Source organism: Coregonus clupeaformis, chromosome 21 (genome assembly GCF_020615455.1).
Source record: "Coregonus clupeaformis isolate EN_2021a chromosome 21, ASM2061545v1, whole genome shotgun sequence".
NCBI classification, from domain to species: domain Eukaryota; kingdom Metazoa; phylum Chordata; class Actinopteri; order Salmoniformes; family Salmonidae; genus Coregonus; species Coregonus clupeaformis.
In genome coordinates this window covers 32738321-32763002 of record NC_059212.1, presented here as the reverse complement: position 1 = coordinate 32763002, position 24682 = coordinate 32738321, and the positions used below count along the sequence as shown (strand labels likewise).

At 45.5% G+C, this 24682-nt stretch overlaps 1 protein-coding gene across 5 annotated transcripts in view; it reads right to left on the bottom strand.

Annotated features, from left to right (window-relative positions):
- Positions 1-24682, bottom strand: part of LOC121535295 (laminin subunit alpha-3) — a 140032-nt gene that overhangs the window by 34621 nt on the left and 80729 nt on the right. For 4 of the 5 annotated variants that reach the window (XM_041842205.2, XM_041842208.2, XM_041842207.2 and 1 more), the window contains 10 exons: positions 24004-24103; positions 16602-16654; positions 15883-15988; positions 15486-15585; positions 11583-11739; positions 10940-11108; positions 9952-10094; positions 9727-9830; positions 659-815; positions 247-410 (listed from right to left, as the gene is read on the bottom strand). In XM_041842205.2, the coding sequence (XP_041698139.2) occupies positions 247-410; positions 659-815; positions 9727-9830; positions 9952-10094; positions 10940-11108; positions 11583-11739; positions 15486-15585; positions 15883-15988; positions 16602-16654; positions 24004-24103 (1253 nt within the window). Of the gene's footprint in view, positions 1-246; positions 411-658; positions 816-9726; positions 9831-9951; positions 10095-10496; positions 10633-10939; positions 11109-11582; positions 11740-15485; positions 15586-15882; positions 15989-16601; positions 16655-24003; positions 24104-24682 lie in introns of all 5 variants that reach the window. The other variant, XM_041842206.2, reaches the window with a different exon arrangement.

Here is a 24682-nt window from a genome sequence, read left to right as displayed (position 1 = left end):
ACCTCCATGGGTTGATACATTTGATTTCCATTGATAATTTTTGTGTGATTTTGTTGTCAGCACATTCAACTATGTAAAGAAAAAAGTATTTAATAAGATTATTTCATTCATTCAGATCTAGGATGTGTTATTTTAGTGTTCCCTTTATTTTTTTGAGCAGTGTATAAAAACAATATCTTGTGTTCAAGAAGGAAAGGAATGAATTATGCACTCATGCATACACACACATATAGTAAACACACAAACCTGTATTGGCAGCTGTAGATGTTGGCTCTGGCCTGGATCTGGCTCTCTGATTGGCCAATGATGATGAGGTTGACGTTCTGGACTGTGTCCACCTCGCTGGCATACTCCAGGACCAGGATGTAGGGACCGGGGCGAGACACACGCAGGTTCAGCTGTAACTGGGCCTACAGGACACACACAGACATAGGGGAGCTCAGATACATTCTCCCAGTGTCACACTATAAATATACCGTCAAACTATAAAATAGTTTTTTAGCGATAAACTATCCTAATCATACCAACAAAAAGTATGTTTGTGAGCATGTTTGTGTGTGTGCGTATGTGCAAGCGTGCGTGTGTATGTGTGCGAGTGTTTGTGTGTGTGTGTGTGTGAGTGAGCGAGGCCTCAGCAAAGCCCCAGACCTAGACCCACCTGTCTCCCGGTGAGAGAGGCCATGTCAGGGTGGTCTGGTGTGGGCCGGCGTACACGGGCCTGTCTCCTCCTGCGTCTCCTCCGGCTGGAGAACTGGCCCTGCGAGCCCAGCACAGAGCTCAACCTGTCCATCGCCACATGCTTATACAGCAGACAACTGGACCGAGGGAGGGAGGGAGGGAGGGAGGGAGACACAATAGCGGTCAACAGTCTGGGGATGGCATGCATTTAAACAAAACAACATAGGAAAACACAGAGGAGACAATCACAACAGCACTCAGTCTTCAGCAGGTACAGTCCAAACATAAAAACATTTTTTGTAAGATTTTATACAAATTAATTAACAATACAAAACATACACATACAGTGCCTTGCAAAAGTATTCATCCCCCTTGGTATTTTTCCTATTTTGTTGCATTACAACCTGTAATTTAAATTGATTTTTATTTGGATTTCATGTAATGGACATACACAAAATAGTCAAAATTGGTGAAGTGAAAAAAAAAAAAAAATGTTTTTATCTCATGTTTTGTTGTGAACCAGTTTGTGCTATCACCTTCCTCATGATCATTGATGTCCCACGAGGTGAGATCTTGCATGGAGCCCCAGACCGAGGGTGATTGACAGTCATCTTGAACTTCTTCCATTTTCTAATAATTGCGCCAACAGTTGTTGCCTTCTCACCAAGCTGTTTGCCTATTGTCCTGTAGCCCATCCCAGCCTTGTGCAATTTTATCCCTGATGCCCTTACACAGCTCTCTGGTCTTGGCCATTGTGGAGAGGTTAGAGTCTGTTTGATTGAGTGTGTGGACAGGTGTCTTTTATACAGGTAACGAGTTCAAACAGGTGCAGTTAATACAGGTAATGAGTGGAGAACAGGAGGGCTTCTTAAAGAAAAACTAACAGGTCTGTGAGAGCCGGAATTCTTACTGGTTGGTAAGTGATCAAATACTTATGTCATGCAATAAAATGCAAATGAATTACTTAAAAATCATACAATGTCATTTTCTGGATTTTTTGTTTTAGATTCCGTCTCTCACAGTTGAATTGTACCTATGATAAAAATTACAAACCTCTACATGCTTTGTAAGTAGGAAAACCTGCAAAATCAGCAGTGTATCAAATACTTGTTCTCCCCACTCTATATAGAGCATGTGAGCATGTGGGCTGAGCAGACACTTAACAGTGAACACACAAAAAACATAAAGCAAAGTACTTCTCTGTACTTTGAGGCGCTATGCCTTTTTAGGGCTTTTAAGCGCCAACTCCTCTCCTAATGTACCAAAAGACTGTGAATTATGTCATTGTACATACATTGGAGGAAGACTGCCACTTAAGTACTGTAGTCAGTTTGTATTACCTAGTGAATTAAATTGTATAGTGGCTGGTGGGGGTCTACTGGTGAATGTGGGTCCACCGAGAAACTGAAGTGGACTGAGTGGAGGCCCCACACACACTCTAACATCTAACAATTTCACAACATATACCCAATACACACAAAAAAGTAAGGAATGGGATTTAAGAATAAATACATATATGGACAAGCAATGACAGAGCGGCATGGACTAAGATACAGAATAATATTATAGAATAGAATGCAGTATATACATATGAGATGAGTAGTGCAAGATATGTAAACATTATTAAAGTGACTAGTGTTCCATTTCTTAAAGTGGCCAGTGAGTTCAATAGGCAGCAGCAGCCTCTAATGTGCTAGTGATGGCTATTTAACAGTCTGATGGCCTTGAGATAGAAGCTGTTTTTCATTCTCTCTGTCCCAGCTTTGATGCACCTGTTCTGACCTCGCCTTCTGGATGATAGCAGGGTGAACAGGCAGTGGCTCGGGTGGTTGATATCCTTGATGATCTTTTTGGCCTTCCTGTGACATCGGGTGCTGTATGTGTCTTGGAGGGCGGGTAGTTTGCCCCCGGTAATGCGTTCGGCAGACCGCACCACCCTCTGGAGAGCCCTGCGGTTGTGGGCGGTGCAGTTGCCGTACCAGGCGGTGATACAGCCAGACAGGATGCTCTCAATTGTGCATCTGTAAAAGCTTGTGAGGGTTTTAGGTGATAAGCCACATTTCTTCAGCCTCATGAGGTTGAAGAGGCTCTGTTGCGCCTTCTTCACTACACTGTCTGCGTGGGTGGACCATTTCAGTTTGTCGGTGATGTGTACGCTAAGGAACTTGAAGCTTTCCACCTTCTCCACTGCGGTCCCGTCGATGTGGATAGGGGGGTGCACCATCAAGCCTACTACTGTTGTGTCGTCTGCAAACTTGCTGATTGAGTTGGAGGCGTGCTTGGCCACGCAGTCATGGATGAACAGAGAGTACAGGAGGGGGCTGAGCACGCACCCTTGTGGGGCCCAAGTGTTGAGGATCAGCGAAGTGGAGATGTTGTTTCCTACCTTCACCACCTGGGGGTGGACCGTCAGGAAGTCCAGGACCCAGTTGCACAGGGCGGGGTTCAGACCCAGGGCCTCAAGCTTAATGATGAGCTTGGAGGGTACTATGGTGTTGAATGCTGAGCTATAGTCAATGAACAGCATTCTTACATAGGTATTCCTCTTGTCCAGATGGGATAGGGCAGTGTGCAGTGTGATGACAATTGCATCGTCTGTGGATCTATTGGGGCGGTAAGCAAATTGAAGTGGGTCTATGAATTTTTTTTGTAAAAAAAAAAAAAAACAAAGTATGCACTAACTAAGTCGCTCTGGATAAGACCGTCTGCTAAATGACTAAAATGTAAAATGTAAAATGTCTAGGGTGACAGGTAAGGTAGAGGTGATATGATCCTTGACTAGTCTCTCAAAGCACTTCATGATGACAGAGGTGAGTGCTACAGGGCGATAGTCATTTAGTTCAGTTACCTTTGCTTTCTTGGGTACAGGAACAATGGTGGCCATCTTGAAGCATGTGGGAACAGCAGACTGGGAAAGGGAGATATTGAATATGTCCATGAACACACCAGCCAGCTGGTCTGTGAATGCTCTGAGGATTCGGCTAGGGATGCCGTCTGGGCCGGCAGCCTTGCGGGGGTTAACATGCTTAAATATCTTAATCACGTCGGCCACAGTCCTTGGTAGTGGGCCTCGTCAGTGGCACTGTGTTATCCTCAAAGCGGGCGAAGAAGGTGTTTAGTTGTCTGGAAGTGAGACGTCGTGTCGGCGACGTGGCTGGTTTTCTTTTTGTAGTCTGTGATTGTCTGTAGACCCTGCCACATACGTCTCGTGTCTGAGCCGTTGAATTGCTACTCCACTTTGTCTCTATACTGATGTTTTGCCAGTTTAATTGCCTTGCGGAGTGAGTAGCTACACTGTTTGTATACTGCCATATTCCCAGTCACCTTGCCATGGTTGAATGTGGTTGTTCGTGCTTTCAGATTTGCGCGAATGCTGCAGTCTATCCACGGTTTCTGGTTAGGGTAGGTTTTAATAGTCACAGTGGGCACAACATCACCTATCACCTTCCTGATAAACTCTGTCACCGTTTCAGTGTATATGTTTAAATTATTTTCGGAAGCTACCCTGAACATATCCCAGTCCGCATGATCAAAACAATCTTGAAGCGTGGATTCTGATTGGTCAGACCAGCGTTGAATAGTCCTTAGCACGGGTACTTCCTGTTTGAGTTTCTGCCTATAGGAAGGGAGAAGCAAAATGGAGTTGTGGTCAGATTTGCCAAAAGGAGGGCGAGGGAGGGCCTTATAACCATCCCGGAAGTTTGAATAGCAATGGTCGAGGATTTTAGCAGCGCGAGTACAACAGTCGATATGTTGATAGGACTTCGGCAGCCTAGTCCTCAAATTTGCTTTGTTAAAATCCCCGGCTACAATAAATGCAGCCTCAGGATATGTGGTTTCCAGTTTGCATAAGGTCCAGTGAAATTCTTTGAGGTCCGTCGTGGTATCGGCTTGAGGGGGGATATACACGGATGTGACTATAACCGAAGAGAATTCTCTTGGGAGATAATACGGTCGGCATTTGATTGTGAGAAATTCTAGGTCGGGTGAACAGAAAGACTTGAGTTCCTCTATGTTACTACAATTACACCATGAGTCGTTAATTATGAAACACACACCTCCGCCATTCTGCTTCACAGAGAGATATTTATTCTTGTCTGCGCGATGAACTAAGAACCCATCTGGCTGGACCGATTTTGACAGAATATCCCAAGAGAGCCATGTTTCCGTGAAACAGAGCATGTTACAGATCTTGATGTCTCTCTGGTAAGAAATCCTTGCCTGTAGTTTGTCGACTTTGTTAACCAAAGATTGAAGATTAGCGAGTAGAATACTTGGAAGCGGTGGGTGGTGTGCGCGCATCCTAAGTCGGACCAGCAGGCCGCTCTGAGTGCCTCTCCTCCGCCGGCGATGTTTTGGGTCAGCCGCTGGAATCAGTTCAGTTGCCATGGGGAGAGCAAACAAAGGATCTGCTTCGGGAAAGTCGTATTCCTGGTCGTAATGCTGGTGAGTTACCGCCGCTCTGATATCCAATAGTTTTTCCCGGCTGTATGTAATGATGCAAAACACTTTCTGAGCTAATAATGTTTTTAAAAAATACATTAAAAAAAAATACTGCAAAGTTTCCTAAGAGCTAGTCGCGAGGCCGCCATCTTCGTCGGCGCCAGGTACACAAGTTGGATGGGTTCCGCTGCTGTACAGCAATCTTTAAGTAATACCACAGATTCTCAATTGGATTGAGGTCTGGGCTTTGACTAGGCCATTCCAAGACATTTAAATGTTTCCCCTTAAACCACTCGAGTGTTGCTTTAGCAGTATGCTTAGGGTCATTGTCCTGCTGGAAGGTGAACCTCCATCCCAGCCTCAAATCTCTGATAGACTGAAACAGGTTTCCCTCAAGAATTTCCCTGTATTTAGCGCCATCCATCATTCCTTCTGACCAGTTTCCCAGTCCCTGCCGATGAAAACCATCCCCACAGCATGATGCTACCACCACCATGCTTCATTGTGGGGATGGTGTTCTCGGGGTGATGAGAGGTGTTGGGTTTGCGCCAGACATAGCGTTTTCCTTGATGGCCAAAAAACTCAATTTTAGTCTCATCTGACCAGAGTACCTTCTTCCATATGTTTGGGGAGTCTCCCACATGCCTTTTGGCGAACACCAAACGTGTTTGCTTACTTTTTTCTTTAAGCAATGGCTTTTTTCTGGCCACTCTTCCGTAAAGCCCAGCTCTGTGGAGTGTACGGCTTAAAGTGGTCCTATGGACAGATACTCCAATCTCCACTGTGGAGCTCTGCAACTCCTTCAGGTTTATCTTTGGTCTCTTTGTTGCCTCTGATTAATGCCCTCTTTGCCTGGTCCGTGAGTTTTGGTGGGCGGCCCTCTCTTGGCAGGTTTGTTGTGGTGCCATATTCTTTCAATTTTTTATAATGGATTTAATGGTGCTCCGTGGGATGTTCAAAGTTTCTGATATTTTTTTATAACCCAACCCATATCTGTATTTCTCCACAACTTTGTCCCTGACCTGTTTAGAGAGCTCCTTGGTCTTCATGGTGCCGCTTGCTTGGTGGTGCCCCTTGCTTAGTGGTGTTGCAGACTCTGGGGCCTTTCAGAACAGGTGTATAAATATACTGAGATCATGTGACAGATCATGTGACACTTAGATTGCACATAGGTGGACTTTATTTTACTAATTATGTGACTTCTGAAGGTAATTGGTTGCACCAGATCTTATTTAGGGGCTTCATAGCAAAAGGGGGTGAATACATATGCACGCACCACTTTTCTGTTATGTATTTTTTCGAATCTTTTGAAATACACTGCTCCAAAAAATAAAGGGAACACTTAAACAACACAATGTAACTCCAAGTCAATCACACTTCTGTGAAATCAAACTGTCCACTTAGGAAGCAACACTGATTGACAATACATTTCACATGCTGTTGTGCAAATGGAATAGACAACAGGTGGAAATTATAGGCAATTAGCAAGACACCCCCAATAAAGGACTGGTTTTGCAGGTGGTGACCACAGACCACTTCTCAGTTCCTATGCTTCCTGGCTGATGTTTTGGTCACTTTTGAATGCTGGCGGTGCTTTCACTCTAGTGGTAGCATGAGACGGAGTCTACAACCCACACAAGTGGCTCAGGTAGTGCAGCTCATCCAGGATGGCACATCAATGCGAGCTGTGGCAAGAAGGTTTGGCTTTTTTCTGGCCTGAGTGGCGCAGTGGTCTAAGGCACTGCATCGCAGTGCTAACTGTGCCACTAGAGATCCTGGTTCGAATCCAGGCTCTGTCGCAGCCGGCCGTGACCGGGAGACTCATGGGCGGCGCACAATTGGCCCAGCGTCGTCCAGGGTAGGGGAGGGAATGGCCGGCAGGGATGTAGCTCAGTTGATAGAGCATGGCGTTTGCAACGCCAGGGTTGTGGGTTCGATTCCCACGGGGGGCCAGTATAAAAAAATATATGTAATCACTAACTGTAAGTCGCTCTGGATAAGAGCGTCTGCTAAATGACTAAAATGTAAATGTAAATGTAAGGTTTGCTGTGTCTGTCAGCGTAGTGTCCAGAGCATGGAGGCGCTACCAGGAGACAGGCCAGTACATCAGGAGACGTGGAGGAGTCTGTAGGAGGGCAACAACCCAGCAGCAGGACCGCTACCTCTCCCTTTGTGCAAGGAGGAGCAGGAGGAGCACTGCCAGAGCCCTGCAAAATGACCTCCAGCAGGCCACAAATGTGCATGTGTCTACTCAAACAGTCAGAAACAGACTCCATGAGGGTGGTATGAGGGCCCGACGTCCACAGGTGGGGGTTGTGCTTACAGCCCAACACCGTGCAGGACGTTTGGCATTTGCCAGAGAACACCAAGATTGGCAAATTCGCCACTTGCGCCCTGTGCTCTTCACAGATGAAAGCAGGTTCACACTGGGCACATGTGACAGACGTGACAGAGTCTGAGACGCCGTGGAGAACGTTCTGCTGCCTGCAACATCCTCCAGCATGACCGGTTTGGCGGTGGGTCAGTCATGGTGTGGGGTGGCATTTATTTGGGGGGCCGCACAGCCCTCCATGTGCTCGCCAGAGGTAGCCTGACTGCCATTAGGTACCGAGATGAGATCCTCAGACCCCTTGTGAGACCATATGCTGGTGCGGTTGGCCCTGGGTTCCTCCTAATGCAAGACAATGCTAGACCTCATGTGGCTGGAGTGTGTCAGCAGTTCCTGCAAGAGGAAGGCATTGATGCTATGGACTGGCCCGCCCGTTCCCCAGACCTGAATCCAATTGAGCACATCTGGGACATCATGTCTCGCTCCATCCACCAACGCCACATTGCACCACAGACTGTCCAGGAGTTGGCGGATGCTTTAGTCCAGGTCTGGGAGGAGATCCCTCAGGAGACCATCCGCCACCTCATCAGGAGCATGCCCAGGTGTTGTAGGGAGGTCATACAGGCACGTGGAGGCCACCCACACTACTGAGCCTCATTTGACTTGTTTTAAGGACATTACATCAAAGTTGGATCAGCCTGTAGTGTGGTTTTCCACTTTAATTTTGAGGGTGACTCCAAATCCAGACCTCCATGGGTTGATAAATTAGATTTCCATTGATCATTTTTGTGTGATTTTGTTGTCAGCACATTCAACTATGTAAAGAAAAAAGTATTTAATAAGATTATTTCATTCATTCAGATCTAGGATTTGTTGTTTAAGTGTTCCCTTTATTTTTTTGAGCAGTGTAAGTTATTTTTTTCATTTCACTTCACCAATTTGGACTATTTTGTGTATGTCCATTACTTGAAATCCAAATAAAAATCAATTTAAATTACAGGTTGTAATGCAACAAAATAGGAAAAACGCCAATGGGGATTAATACTTTTGCAAGGCACTGTAGAGCCCCTCTCCACTCTCACCAATAACCACCATTGAATCTTAGCTATAATGACAAACAAGGAATAATAAGGACTCAACATCCTCTCCTAATCTAACAAGAACTCTTTTTCATTTTACAGCAGGTTTGCAAGTCACAAAAATAAATAAAGTATAGTTAAATCCTTCCTTCCTTCTCTCTCTCCCAAGCCAACCCTTCCATCTCTACCTCCCAGTTTTCTCCCCTCTTTACCGCACACAAGCAGTATGGTCAATATACCACGGCTAAATGCTGTTCTTATGCATGACGCAACGGGAAGTGCCTGGATACAGCCCTTATCCGTGGTATATTGGCCATATATCACAAACCCCTGAGGTGCCTTATTGTTATTATAAGCTGGTTTCCAATGTAATTAGAGTAGTAAAAATAAACGTTTTGTCATACCCGTGCTATACCGGTCTGACATACCACGGCTGTCAGCCAATCAGCATTCAGGGCTCTTTTCCTCTTTTGTATTGTCTTTTCAGTGTCCATGTAGCTCATTGGCTACTTCTATGATATATCCACGCCAAGCTCCTCTGATATCAGTTTGACCATGTAGCTGAAAAGTCTCCTTTTTCCTTCTTCCGGTAAGGACAATATTCTCATGTTGTTTCGTCTCATTCGATTTTCTGCTAGTCCAGTTCATCTTCTACAGTTTGCAACCCTGTTTCCATTAGACTAATTTTGTTGTCTTGTTCGTTCATGGGCACGCCTTGTATGTACATGTCTGACACAATAGACTTTACTTTCTTTAAGAGCAAATCTGTAACAGTTACTTTGTTTCGGTGTACATTGAGAGCATTTTAGCCATGTTTTCCTGAATATCCTTTACCTGTTTATTACTCTCGTTTGCGTCTCCAAGTAACTCGTCTTTTCCTCTGGGGGAAGCCATGGCTTGTTGGATTCGTGTCGCGGCGCTGCTTTACCAACTGATTGGTTTGCTGTTGTACATAACTGACCGCTCACTCTCTCCCAGTTGCTTGGGGATATATTGATCTATCGATTTTAGAGGCTTAATTTAAACTCTGTTGTCTGGCTCCTACATATAACCACAGTTTTGTCGGTACAAAACGGAGCTACTCACTCCCCATGCATCCTATGTCTATACATTCAACAGGTACACTGTATGGAGCCAACATTCACATGACAGAATAGTATGGCATGGTAAAGAGGATTGGGGGAACACAGGGATTACTTTGCGTCTCTGTTGGCGGTGGATGTGTACGTGCAGGGCTGGGTGATCTTCTCCTGGAGGACGGGAGCCTCGTAGTAATCACTGGGCAGCAGCACCAAGTAGTCCTGGGATGGGGGTGAAGAGCAGAGAGAGAGAAGAACAGATGTATGATCTATCCCTCTACCTTTTTGCATCTTTCTTTTCTCTTCGGTATATGTTATTACAGATTCAGAATCCTGGTCTCACCAGTAGAAGGCCCTCTGCCCGGATGCGTATGATCCATTTCCCAGGTGTCAGAGAGAAGAGCTCAGCGAAGCCATCCCCAGGGACTGTGAGATAGGCAGGGGAGGCGCTAGGAGGAAACACCACTTCCTTACTCTGACCTGACCCTGCAGTATGCAATCAATCAGTCAGTCAGTCCGTTAATCAATCAATCAATCAATCACTCTGAATACAGCTAAATGCAGCTAAACACAGCAACACAAGACGTCACAGCTAACATCACACAGGTTTACATTTATTAATGTAGTTCAAGGTACACTGTATATCAACAAGGATGTGATTAGGCACTCCATGCCATTTCAGGGTAGTAATGCATTGCCAAACAAAAGAGCAAGGGTCAAGGAAAGACTTGGATGAAAGCTCAAAAACATTAACACCTTATACAGTAGGCTTATCTACGTACAGTATCTGTGTTTTTGAGGGCTGTATGTGAGATAAAACTGTTTTTGTTCGATTGTTAGGAGATGAATATGACTTGTGTGAAGCAGGAGTTAGAGAGGCAGCCTTACCTTGGCCACCTCGGGCATAGGCAGCCATTACACTACCAGTCACACTGTCCTTGCTGCTGGGGTTAGCGTACCGCAGGACAAGTCGGAACAAGGATCGCCTTGCCTCGTCCACATGCACTGTTACTCTCACTTCACTCTGCAGGGACAGGAGTTAGACAGACACAGCTTATGGAGGGGTGCAGGATGGTGGAGGTGATGGCCGGTGTGGGGGGGGTGTTACTCTCTACTGTTAGTAGACTAGAAGGCCATGCTGGTAGACAGGTAGAGATATAGAAAGAGTTAGAGGAGAGGAAGTGCAAGCAGTAAGCTAATCTGATAAACAGAGGAGAGCAGAGCTAGCCTGGTCACATGACCACAGGAGTAGGTAAGACCGCACAAACAGGTCTTGGACCAGGTTATATCAGAGCTAGCCGGGCAGCAAAGGGGAAACACCCATCACTTACAGTCACAGCAAGAGTGAAAACCAGGCTCGTCCACCACCAAGATCCTGGCTCGGACTCGCCCCCTGTGCCGCCACCCCTGTGTGGGCCTGAGGGGGGTAGGGGTGATGTAGCGAAACACTATGTGGAAGGGGCCGGGGAAACCCACAGCTAGCGATAAGATCACCTCTGGCTGAGGAGAAACAGGGGTGGCGTCTGAAATCATGGCACCTTAATTCCCTATATTGTGCACTACTTTTGACCAGAGCCTGGTCAGAGCTTGGTCAAAAGTAGTGCACTATATTGGGAATAGGGTGCCATTTCGGACACGCCAAGGGTTAAGACTGACTGGGAGAGTGGCCTGCTTCTTTACAGAAAGCTACAACCAACATTCACACCAACACACTCAAAAGAAAAACACCGCCACCACAACATTCACCACAAAACCCAACTACCATCCACTACTGCCAGACTCAACACATTCAACAAGTTCTAACCTGCAAGGAACCACCAAGCATATCCATCATAAGAAATGCTTGTAGCAGCACTTCCACAAAGAATGTACAGCAGAAATTAGGCTTAAAGAAGAAGGAAAAAAGCCACTACTAAATCATTGAGATGACAGGCAGATTGGAGGTCCTCTTATCAACATCATCATGTGTCTTACCTGTGCTGGGGACATGATGGCATATCCTCTCCAACTGAATTCTGGGAACTCCTGGGGGTCGTAGCCGAAGCGTACAGGCCTGGCGTTAGGGGTGATGCCATCCTCCACCTCATACCTCACGTGGTGCAAGCTGGGGAAGTAGTAGTTAGGCGCTGGCCTGGTATTGTTAGACAGGAGGGGTGAGAAGGGGTGGAGGGAGAGAGAGAGTATGAATAAAACACTTAAGCTATGTTTCATATGTTTGGAACATAATCATGGCAGTCTTGATTTAGAATGAATTTATCTTATTATATGAAGATTACATTTTCAGTTTGTTTCTTGCCATTCATCAGCATGTAACAACATTTGCTCCAAATCCAGGTTTTTTTCAGGATCAAAAAGGGGCTTAGGTGGTGGGTGAGGCCGGAGCATGGTCAGTCCGTCGATGTGGCTGAATTTCAGAGAACATTTGAGGCCCCCATCTTGGTGGTGTAGCAAAATGTTACATTTTCTAAACAAATTTCCTGCAATTCTACAAATGCTCCATGGAGCTGAGAGATGTATTTGCAGTTTTAAAGCTAATTTCCTGCAATTGTACACATTTTGCCATGCAGCTGAAAGAAAATGTTGCACTTTTAAAGCACATTTCCTGTGATTCTACATATTCTGCCATGGAGCTGAGAGAAAATGCTGTAGTTTTAAAGGTAGACTCAGCGATATGATGTAGATGCAGAAAGTAAACATCATAGTGGGTCAATTTCCGCAACAACTAAGAGGATTGAAGTGCGAGGTTCAACTTCTCCACTCTTTTGGTAATGTGGCTCCCACGCTGTAAGAGTGTGAAGCGAACCCTGTGTGCGCATTTATTTGTGTGAAAGCGAAGTCTTCAATCTCACTCATCTCAATATCTGTGGTGCTGCTCATGGCAACGTAATTTCGTTGAGTGTACCTTTGAAGATGCACTATGCAGAAATCGCTCCGCCATTTCCTGGTTTCAAAAAATCTCAACCGCTGTAAAATATATTTTCCATAACCAAAAATATTGTATTTTCAGCTGTTTGAAGCTGGTTTAGAAAACCGAAAGTAAAGGACGCAAAAACTAAATTTAAGAACGGGAAGCATAGAAATAGTGCACACAAAACAGATCTACTGCTTCTTAGACTTGCTTTCAATGAGAATGACAAATCAATAACACACATTTCTATATGAATTTGGTCAGGTCGCCCAAAAAGTTACATATTGCAGCTTTAAAGCTAATTTCCTGCAGTTCTATGCATTTTGCCATGGCTAATGCTGTGTTATTTTGCTCAAACATAATAACAAAATCTATACTGCTAAATTAATTGTTTTGGGTATTTTCGATTCTCCCTACTGTCTAGCTTTTATTTTGGTGATTGTTAGTTCTCAAAAAAATAAAAAATATATAGGACCATTATCTTTTCTGCATACTTTATATCTGGTTTTAGTCGTTCATCATTCCAGATAACACGTTTCCACTGCTCCAGAGTCCAATGGAGGCAAGCTTTACAACACTCCGACGCTTGGCATTGCGCATGGTGATCTTAGGCCTGTGTGCGGCTGCTCGGCCATAGAAACCCATTTCATGAAGCTTCCGACGAACAGTTCTTGTGCTGACGTTGCTTCCAGAGGCAGTTTGGAACTCGGTGGTGAGTGTGGCAACCAATGACAGATTTTTACGCGTTACGCGCTTCAGCACGCTGGCCTGCCACTTAGCAGCTGAGCCGTTGTTGCTCCTAGACGCTTCCACTTCACAATAACAGCACTTGCAGTTGACCAGGGCAGCTTTAGCAGGGCAGCAATTGGACGAACTGACTTGTTGGAAAGGTGGCATCCTATGACGGTGCCATGTTGAAAGTCACTGATCTCTTCAGTAAGGCCATTCTACTGCCAATGTTTGTCTATGGATATTGAATGGCTGTGTGCTCGATTTTGTACACCTGTCAGCAAAGGATGTGGCTGAAATAGACAAATCCACTAATTTGAAGGGGTGTCCACATACTTTTATATATATATATATATATATATATATATATATATATATATATATATATATATATAGTGTTTGTAGAATATTGGCCAGTTGGAAACTACAACTCCCTATTAAACTCAGCAAAAAAAGAAACGTCCTCTCACTGTCAACTGCGTTTATTTTCAGCAAACTTAACATGTGTAAATATTTGTATGAACATATCAAGATTCAACAACTGAGACATAAACTTAACAGGTTCCACAGACATGTGACTAACAGAAATTGAATAATGTGTCCCTGAACAAAGGGGGGGTCAAAATCAAAAGTAACAGTCAGTATCTGGTGTGGTCACCAGCTGCATTAAGTACTGCAGTGCATCTCCTCCTCATGGACTGCACCAGATTTGCCAGTTCTTGCTGTGAGATGTTACCCCACTCTTCCACCAAGGCACCTGCAAGTTCCCGGACATTTCTGGGGGGAATGGCTCTAGCCCTCACCCTCCGATCCAACAGCTCCCAGACGTGCTCAATGGGATTGAGATCCGGGCTCCTCGCTGGCCATGGCAGAACACTGACATTCCTGTCTTGCAGGAAATCACGCACAGAACGAGCAGTATGGCTGGTGGCATTGTCATGCTGGAGGGTCATGTCAGGATGAGCCTGCAGGAAGGGTACCACATGAGGGAGGAGGATGTCTTCCCTGTAACGCACAGCATTGAGATTGCCTGCAATGACAACAAGCTCAGTCCGATGATGCTGTGACACACCGCCCCAGACCATGACGGACCCTCCACCTCCAAATCGATCCCGCTCCAGAGTACAGGCCTCGGTGTAACGCTCATTCCTTCTACGATAAACGTGAATCCGACCATCACCCCTGGTGAGACAAAACCGCGACTCGTCAGTGAAGAGCACTTTTTGCCAGTCCTGTCTGGTCCAGCGACGGTGGGTTTGTGCCCATAGGCGACGTTGTTGCCGGTGATGTCTGGTGAGGACCTGCCTTACTACAGGCCTACAAGCCCTCAGTCCAGCCTCCCTCAGCCTATTGCGGACGGTCTGAGCACTGATGGAGGGATTGTGCGTTCCTGGTGTAACTTGGGTAGTTGTTGTTGCCATCCTGTACCTGTCCCGCAGGTGTGATGTTCGGATGTACCGATCCTGTGCAGGTGTTGTTACACGTGGTCTGCCACTGCTCTGACGATCAGCTGTCCGTCCTGTCTCCCTGTAGCGCTGTCTTAGGCGTCTCACAGTACGGACATTGCAATTTATTGCCCTGGCCACATCTGCAGTCCTCATGCCTCCTTGCAGCATGCCTAAGGCAAGTTCACGCAGATGAGAAGGGACCCTTGGCATCTTTCTTTTGGTGTTTTTCAGAGTCAGTAGAAAGGCCTCTTTAGTGTCCTAAGTTTTCATAACTGTGACCTTAATTGCCTACCGTCTGTAAGCTGTTAGTGTCTTAACGACCGTTCCACAGGTGCATGTTCATTAATTGTTTATGGTTCATTGAACAAGCATGGGAAACAGTGTTTAAACCCTTTACAATGAAGATCTGTGAAGTTATTTGGATTTTTACGAATTATCTTTGAAAGACAGGGTCCTGAAAAAGGGACGTTTCGTTTTTTGCTAAGTTTAAATCACACAGTTCGGGCTTGATCTGATTTATCTTTAGAGAAATTGCGCATTGCGCTAACAGAAAAAAAAACACGAACTAAATGGAATTCAAATAATTTAACCGATGTCGGTCAATTAGTTGTTTAAAACCCCCAAAATAACATACATTTTTGTTAAATCGCTCAGCACTAGACTTAGGCGACCCGAAAAAATGCTAAGCGGCCCGCCCAAGGATTTCAATGGCAGAAAAAAACGTGAATTGATGTGATAACTTGAGAAGCAATAAAACCTGTCATTGTGTGTTTAGTTTCAGTCAGTCCTTACTCATTGCAGGTGCGGCCCACTATGTTCTTCCGACACTGGCACTGTCCAGACATCTCGTCACACCCTCTGCTGATGGCCCCACCCACATCACACTGGCAGCCTATCAGAGAGAGGCAGCAGGTCAATGAGGTCATTCTGATTAAAACATAACCATAACAGATCATAAGGTCGTCATGACTCGAGGTAGTTCACTACCTTACATGTTCATTATTGATCTATTACTCACACAACAGGTTTGGTCAAGTGAGACAGTCTTTGTGAGACAAAGGCACACCTTTGTGACACATTCTATGGTTGATTAAGCTACTTCACCACACGTTAGACAAACTGATAAGATAAACAGAAGATTAAGTGTGTATTCATAGGAAGCCAGTCTGCTTCATGTTAGGTGACTCACCTTGACAGCCAAAATAGTTCCTCTTCTGCAGCAGGTAGTAGCCCTCCTTGCATGTGTCACAGGTATGGCTGCACACATTGGGCTTGCAGAAACACTGCCCACTTTTCTACAATAGGAGACAATGCTGAAGTTAATGGGGAACTGCTAGTGGGAGGTGAACGTTGCCAAGTAAATTGTGATTTAGCAGTGTAATAATTAAGGGATAATCAACGAGGGACTATGCGTTCTATGGAAAATAATGAACGACATGGAAGGTGTATAATTTAACACATTTGCCGGTAGAAATGTGTTCAACAAACACTGAAATAGCTAGCAAGTTTACTAGATAGCTACAGTTGTTGCATTGGTAACCAAACAAACAGACTTGTTTGCCATTATAAAAATTGAATTCAACAATGCCAATAATGTTTCCAATTCGGCTTTTGCTTTCAAAAGCAGCTCAAACATAAAACATATAAGAATTAACTATAGCCATTGAATTCTACCGTGCAAATATACTGTGCGTTATAGGGAAATAATGCACGCTCCAGAAAGCCCTTCAACCCATTCAACAACGCCATGGTTTAAAGGAATATATCTAAAACAAATGGAACCCCTAGTTAAACATTAAGTGATTTATGGTTAAATGATTTATAATCAGTTAATACTGGTGTGCTGGACATAATGTATCAGTATCATATGGCAGTCCAGTATGAGCAGACAGAGGTAGACAGACTCACCTGTTGACACTCTCCTACCCCACTCAGGGTCCCTTTGACATCACAGTGACACTCTGGGAGAGACATAGGAAGTATAAAGTGAGAAAGTCTGCTCTATACACTACCGTTCAAAAGTTTGGGGTCACTTAGAAATGTCCTTGTTTTCGAAAGAAAAGCAAATTTTTTGTCCATTAAAATAACATCAAATTAATCAGAAATACAGTGTAGACATTGTTAATGTTATAAATGGCTTTTATAGCTGGAAATGGCTGATTGAGGAGTACGCCACATCAGTCACTGGCTTCATCAATAAGTGCATCGATGACGTCGTCCCCACAGTGACCGTAGGTATATACCCCAACCAGAAGCCATGGATTACAGGCAACATCCGCACAGAGCTAAAGGCTAGAGCTGCCGCTTTCAATGAGCGGGACTCTAACCCGGACGCTTATAAGAAATCCCGCTATGCCCTCCGACGAACCATCAAACAGGCAAAGAGTCAATACAGGACTAAGATTGAATCGTACTTCACCGGCTCTGACGCTCGTCGGATGTGGCAGGGCTTGAAAACGATTTCAGACTACAAAGGGAAGCACAGCCGCGAGCTGCCCAGTGACACAAGCCTACCAGACGAGCTAAATCACTTCTATGCTCACTTCAAGGCAAGCAACACTGAAGCATGCATGAGAGCACCAGCTGTTCCGGATGACTATGTGATAACACTCTCCGTACCCGATGTGAGTAAGACTTTTAAGCAGGTCAACATTCACAAGGCCGCAGGGCCAGATGGATTACCAGGACGTGTACTCCGAGCATGTGCTGACCAACTGGCAAGTGTCTTCACTGACATTTTCAACATGTCCCTGACTGAGTCTGTAATACCAACATGTTTCAAGCAGACCACCTGTGCCCAAGGACACTAAGATAACCTGCGTAAATGACTACCGACCCATAGCACTCAAGTCTGTAGCCATGAAGTGCTTTGAAAGGCTGGTCATGGCTCACAATACCATTATCTCAGAAACCCTAGACACACTCCAATTTGCATACCGCCCCAACAGATCCACAGATGATGCAATCTCTATTGCACTCCACACTGCCCTTTACCACCTGGACAAGAGGAACACTAACGTGAGAATGCTGTTCATTGACTACAGCTCAGCGTTCAACACCATAGTACCCTCAAAGCTCATCACTAAGCTAAGGATCCTGGGACTAAACACCTCCCTCTGCAACTGGATCCTGGACTTCCTGACGGGCCACCCCCAGGTGGTAAGGGTAACAACACATCTGCCACGCTGATCCTCAACACGGGGGCCCCTCAGGGGTGCGTGCTCAGTCCCATCCTGTACTCCCTGTTCACCCATGACTGCATGGCCAGGCACGACTCCAACACCTTCATTAAGTTTGCCGACGACACAACAGTGGTAGGCCTGATCACTGACAATGATGAGACAGCCAATAGGGAGGAGGTCAGAGACCTGGCCGTGTGGTGCCAGGATAACAACATCTCCCTCAACGTGATCAAGACAAAGGAGATGATTGTGGTCTACAGGAAAAAAAAGAGGAGGACTGAGCACGCCCCCATTCTCATCGACGGGGCTGTAGTGGAACAGGTTGAGAGCTTCAAGTTCCTTGGTGTCCACACCACCAACGAACTATCATGGTCCAAACACACCAAGACAGTCGTGAAGAGGGCACGACAAAGCCTATTCCCCCTCAGGAGACTGAAAACATTTGGCATGGGTTCTCAGATCCTCAAAAAGTTATACAGCTGCACCATCGAGAGCATCCTGACTGGTTGCATCACCGCCTGGTATGGCAACTGCTCGTCCTCCGACCGCAAGGCACTACAGAGGGTAGTGCGTACGGCCCAGTACATCACTGGGGCCAAGCTTCCTGCCATCCAGGACCTCTATATCAGGCGGTGTCAGAGGAAGGCCGTCAAAATTGTCAAAGACTCCAGCCACCCTAGTCATGGACTGTTCTCTATGCTACCGCACGGCAAGCGGTACCGGAGCACCAATTCTAGGTCCAAAAGGCGTCTCAATAGCTTCTACCCCCAAGCCATAAGACTCCTGAACAGCTAATCATGGCTACCCGGACAATTTGCACTGCCACCGGTTGTATTTGGTGCATGTGGCAAATAACTTTTTATTTTATTTTTTATGGAATATCTACATAGGCGTACAGAGGCCCATTATCAGCAACCATCAGTCCTGTGTTCCAATGGCACGTTGTGTTTGCTAATCCAAGTTTATCATTTTAAAAGGCTAATTGATCATTAGAAAACTATTTTGCAATTATGTTAGCACAGCTGAAAACTGTTGTGCTGATTAAAACTGGCCTTCTTGAGACTAGTTGAGTATCTGGAGCATCAGCAATTGTGGGTTCGATTGCAGGCTCAAAATGGCCAGAAACAAATCACTTTCTTCTGAAACTCGTCAGTCTATTCTTGTTCTGAGAAATGAAGGCTATTCCATGCGAGAAATTGCCAAGAAACTGAAGATCTCGCTGTGTACTAGTCCCTTCACAGAACAGCGCAAACTGGCTCTAACTAGAATAGAAAGAGGAGTGGGAGGCCCCGGTGCACAACTGAGCAAGAGGACAAATACATTACAGTGTCTAGTTTGAGAAACAGACGCCTCACAGATCCTCAACTGGCAGCTTCATTAAATAGTACTCGCAAAACACCAGTCTCAACGTCAACAGTGAAGAGGCGACTCCGGGATACTGACCTAGGCAGAGTTGCAAAAAAAAAGTCCAGTGTCTGTGTTCTTTTGCCCATCTTAATCTTTTCTTTTTATTGGCCAGTCTGAGATATGGCTTTTTCTTTGCAACTCTGCCTAGGTCAGCATCCCGGAGTCGCCTCTTCACTGTTGATGTTGAGACTGGTGAAAGAGTGAAAGAGATAGAGAGAGGGGGGGCAGAGAGAAACAGAGAGAGAGAAATGAAGAGGTGGGGCAATGTAGGGCATAGTGAACAAGACTGATTACAGGATTCCACCACTTTCATGGGTGAAAAGCAGCAGCAGCAACAAATAACATCAATCTTCAGAGCTGCACACATCCACATCAAAGGACCAGGGGAGCCACTGCTCTCTTTCTCTCTCCTAACCCTGTCAACCGCCAGAGAACAACCCTCAGTATCCGTCCAGCCATATACTGTATCTCCTGTATCTCCTGGCAACAAGCAGTGGTGATACCATTCTTGCAGAGCTGAAACTTTAAACAGGTATCTGGACAAAGGCTGGGGCTGTTTCTATACTGCACTCACTGGCTGGTTAAGGAGAGTCAGCTCTGTACATGGTAGAATTCTTGGACTAGCACAGAGATATTCCTTTAAATCGTGAGCTTTACCTCATGAAACAAGAGTTTCAATGACTGCTGTTAGTTAACACCATATAAATATAATCTCATTCTAGTTCTGTGGTTAACTCAGTGTCACATAGAGTAGAGCCAATCGCACTTCGCTTTGCCCTGGAGCAATCTGTGTTAACATGTTTTCACAAAAACATCCATAGGAGGGACAGAAAGACAGATATGTTGCTGACAGAAACATGTTGCCATGTCACCTGGGTGAAGAAAGAGGCAGAGTGGTCTCTGATGTCAGCAGCTCCTCAGGTTAACAACTATCCTGAAAATACTGCTGCAAGCTGCATTTCCCACACGCAGGTGTGCAACCCAGATTTCTTTCTCTCTTTTCTTTTTTTTCTACATACAGTGAGGGAAAAAAGTATTTGATCCCCCTTGATTTTGTACGATTGCCCACTGACAAAGAAATAATCAGTCTATAATTTTAATGGTAGGTTTATTTGAACAGTGAGAGACAGAATAACAACAAAAAATCCAGAAAAACACATGTCAAAAATGTTATAAATTGATTTGCATTGTAATGAGGGAAATAAGTATTTGACCCCCTCTCAATCAGAAAGATTTCTGGCTCCCAGGTATCTTTTATACAGGTAACGAGCTGAGATTAGGAGCACACTCTTAAAGGGAGTGCTCCTAATCTCAGCTTGTTACCTGTATAAAAGACACCTGTCCACAGAAGCAATCAATCAATCAGATTCCAAACTCTCCACCATGGCCAAGACCAAAGAGCTCTGCAAGGATGTCAGGGACAAGATTGTAGACCTACACAAGGCTGGAATGGGCTACAAGACCATCGCCAAGCAGCTTGGTGAAAAGGTGACAACAGTTGGTGCGATTATTCGCAAATGGAAGAAACACAAAAGAACTGTCAATCTCCCTCGGCATGGGGCTCCATGCAAGTTCTCACCTCTTGGAGTTGCAATGATCATGAGAACGGTGAGGAATCAGTCCAGAACTACATGGGAGGAACTTGTCAATGATCTCAAGGCAGCTGGGACCATAGTCACCAAGAAAACAATTGGTAACACACTACGCCCTGAATGACTGAAATCCTACAGCGCCCGCAAGGTCCCCCTGCTCAAGAAAGCACATATACATGCCCGTCTGAAGTTTGCCAATGGACATCTGAATGATTCAGAGGAGAACTGGGTGAAAGTGTTGTGGTCAGATGAGACCAAAATCGAGCTCTTTGGCATCAGCTCAACTCGCCGTGTTTGGAGGAGGAGGAATGCTGCCTATGACCCCAAGAACACCATCCCCACCGTCAAACATGGAGGTGGAAACATTATGCTTTGGGGGGGTTTTTCTGCTAAGGGGACAGGACAACTTCACCGCATCAAAGGGACGATGGACGGGGCCATGTACCGTCAAATCTTGGGTGAGAACCTCCTTCCCTCAGCCAGGGCTTTAAAAATGGGTCGTGGATGGGTATTCCAGCATGACAATGACCCAAAACACACGGCCAAGGCAACAAAGGTGTGGCTCAAGAAGAAGCACATTAAGGTCCTGGAGTGGCCTAGCCAGTCTCCAGACCTTAATCCCATAGAAAATATGTGGAGGGAGCTGAAGGTTCGAGTTACCAAACGTCAGCCTCGAAACCTTAATGACTTGGAGAAGATCTGCAAAGAGGAGTGGGACAAAATCCCTCCTGAGATGTGTGCAAACCTGGTGGCCAACTACAAGAAACGTCTGACCTCTGTGATTGCCAACAAGGGTTTTGCCACCAAGTACTAAGTCATGTTTTGCAGAGGGAATATCACTGCCAAACGGAAATATAAAATTTACATAAGTATTCAGACCCTTTACTCAGTACTTTGTTGAAGCACCTTTGGCAGTGATTGCAGCCTTGAGTCTTCTTGAGTATGACGCTACAAGCTTGGCACACGTGTATTTGAGGATTTCTCCCATTCTTCTCTGCAGATCCTCTCAAGCTCTGTCAGGTTGGATGGGGAGCGTCGCTGCACAGCTATTTTCAGGTCTCTCCAGAGATGTTAGATCGGGTTCAAGTCCGGGCTCTGGCTGGGCCGCTCAAGGACATTCAAAGACTTGTCCCGAAGCCACTCCTGCGTTGTCTTGGCTGTGTGCTTAGGGTCGTTGTCCTGTTGGAAGGTGAACCTTTGCCCCAGTCTGAGGTCCTGAACGCTCTGGAGCAGGTTTTCATCAAGGGTCTCTCTGTACATTGCTCCATTCATCTTTCCTTCAATCCTGACGAGTCTCCCAGTCCCTGCCGCTGAAAAACATCCCCACTGCATGATACTGCCACCATCATGCTTCATTGTAGGGATGGTGCCAGGTTTCCTCCAGACATGACCCTTGGCATTCAGGCCAAAGAGTTCAATCTTGTTTCATCAGACCAGAGAATCTTGTTTCTCATGGTCTGAGAGTCCTTTAGGTGCCTTTTGGCAAACTCCAAGCAGGCTGTCATGTGCCTTTTACTGAGGAGTTGCTTCCATCTGGCCACTCTACCATAAAGGCCTGATTGGTGGAGTGCTGCAGCGATGGTTGTCCTTCTGGAAGGTTCTCCCATCTCCACAGAGGAACTTGGTCACCTCCCTGACCAAGGCCCTTCTCCCCGATTGCTCAGTTTGGCCGGGCGGCCAGCTCTAGGAAGAGTCTTGGTGGTTCCAAACTTCTTCTATTTAAGAATGATGGAGGCCACTGTGTTCTTGGGGACCTTCAATGCTGCAGCCATTTTTTGGTACCCTTCCCCAGATCTGTGCCTCGACACAATCCTGTCTTGGTGCTCTACGGAAAATTCCTTCGGCCTCATGGCTTGGGTTTTGCTCTGACTTGCACTGTCAACCGTGGGACCTTATATAGACAGGTGTGTGCCTTTCTAAATCATGTCCAATCAATAGAATTTACCACAGGTGGACTCCAATCAAGTTGTAGAAACATCTTAAGGATGATCAATGGAAACAGGATGCACCTGAGCTCAATTTCGAGTTTCATATCAAAAGGTCTGAATACTTACGTAAATACATTATTTGCAAAAATTCCTAAAAACCAGTTTTCGCTTCGTTAATATGGGGTACTGTGTGTAGATTGATGAGGATTTTTATTTATTCAATTCATTTTAGAATAAGGCTGTAACGTAACAAAATGTGGAAAAAGGGAAGAGGTCTGAATACTTTCCGAATGCACTGTATGCCTGCCCATATCATAATCCCACCGTCACCATAGGGCACTATGTTCAAAACATTGACATCAGCAAACTGCTCACCAACACGACGTCTGCCATCTGCCCGATACAGTGAAACCGGATTAATCCGTGAAGAGCACACTTCTCCAGCGTGCCAGTGGCCATCAAAGGTGAGCATTCCCCTACTGAAGTCGGTTACGACACCGAACTGCAGTCAGGTCAAGACCCTGGTGAGGATGACGAGCACGCAGATGAGCTTCCCTGAGACGGTTTCTGACAGTTTGTACAGAAATTCTTCAGTTGTGCAAACCCACAGTTTCATCAGCTGTCCGGAAGGTTGGTTTCAGATGATCCCGCTGGTGAAGAAGTCGGATGAGGAGGTCCTGGGCTGGCGTGGTTACATGTGGTCTGCGGTTGTGCAGCCGGTTGGACATACTGCCAAATTCTCTAAAATGACATTGGAGGCGGCTTATGGTAAAGAAATTAACATTCAATTATCTGGCAACAGCTCTGGTAGACATTCCTGCAGTCAGCATGCCAATTGCACACTCCCTCAAAACTTGAGACATCTGTGGCAAAACTGCACATTTTAAAGTGGCCTTTTATTGTCCCCAGCACAAGGTGCACCTGTGTAATGATCATGCTGTTTAATCAGCTTCTTGATATGCCACACATGTCAGGTGGATGGATTATCTTGGCAAAGGAAAAATTAGCTTTTTGTACGAATGGAACAGTTCTGGGATATTTAATTTCAGCTCATGTAACATGGTGCGTTTATATTTTTGTTCAGTGTACATCAGGACGTCATGAAGGTTTCAGTTTAAAATAATTATCTGTTATGAGTGGAGCAGGACAGTATAGCTGCAGAGATGCATTAGTAGAGTAGGGTCATATGCAGGTCACCCACCTATACAGCCGCTGGGGTTCTCTGTTGCTAGGTTCCAGTAGAGCGGTTTACATGTATCACACAGGGTTCCATCCACATTGGGCAGGCAGCCACAGGAACCCTATATCAGGACGACACACACGCGCAAACACAGACGCACACACACAGGCAGACAGACAGACCAAGGATCATTTAGCTATTCGATTTTGAATTTTAAGACCCCTTGAAGTATAAAATGATTTGATTTGTAAAAACGTACTGCTATCTCTAAGGAGACAGATTGGGGGAGTCCAGGGGGTGTACTACTTGTACATCAAGCTGCCTCACACTACACAAAGAGGAGATAGGTTCCTGCCGCATGGGCCGTTCTGGCTCAGACAAGGCAACTTACCTACAGCATATTGGCGACCACTGTTTAAAAGTAGTAGATGTGCTTTAATGCGGAACAAAAGCCTACATCTAACGTAAAATGTTTCAATAACCAATGGTAGTGATGTTTTCTTTCCAACAAAACATTTCACACAAAGCAACCCCCCACTTTTTCTCTTGTAGGTACTCCCATTACCTCACCTAATAAAACTATAAAGATTATATAGAACGGAGAAGCTCAGAGTGGGCCATGTTGGGGGAGGCAGAAAAAACTCAAAGTAAAGTAAAGATTTCTCAGTCAGCCTTGTTGTGGGAGGCATAGGCTACATAC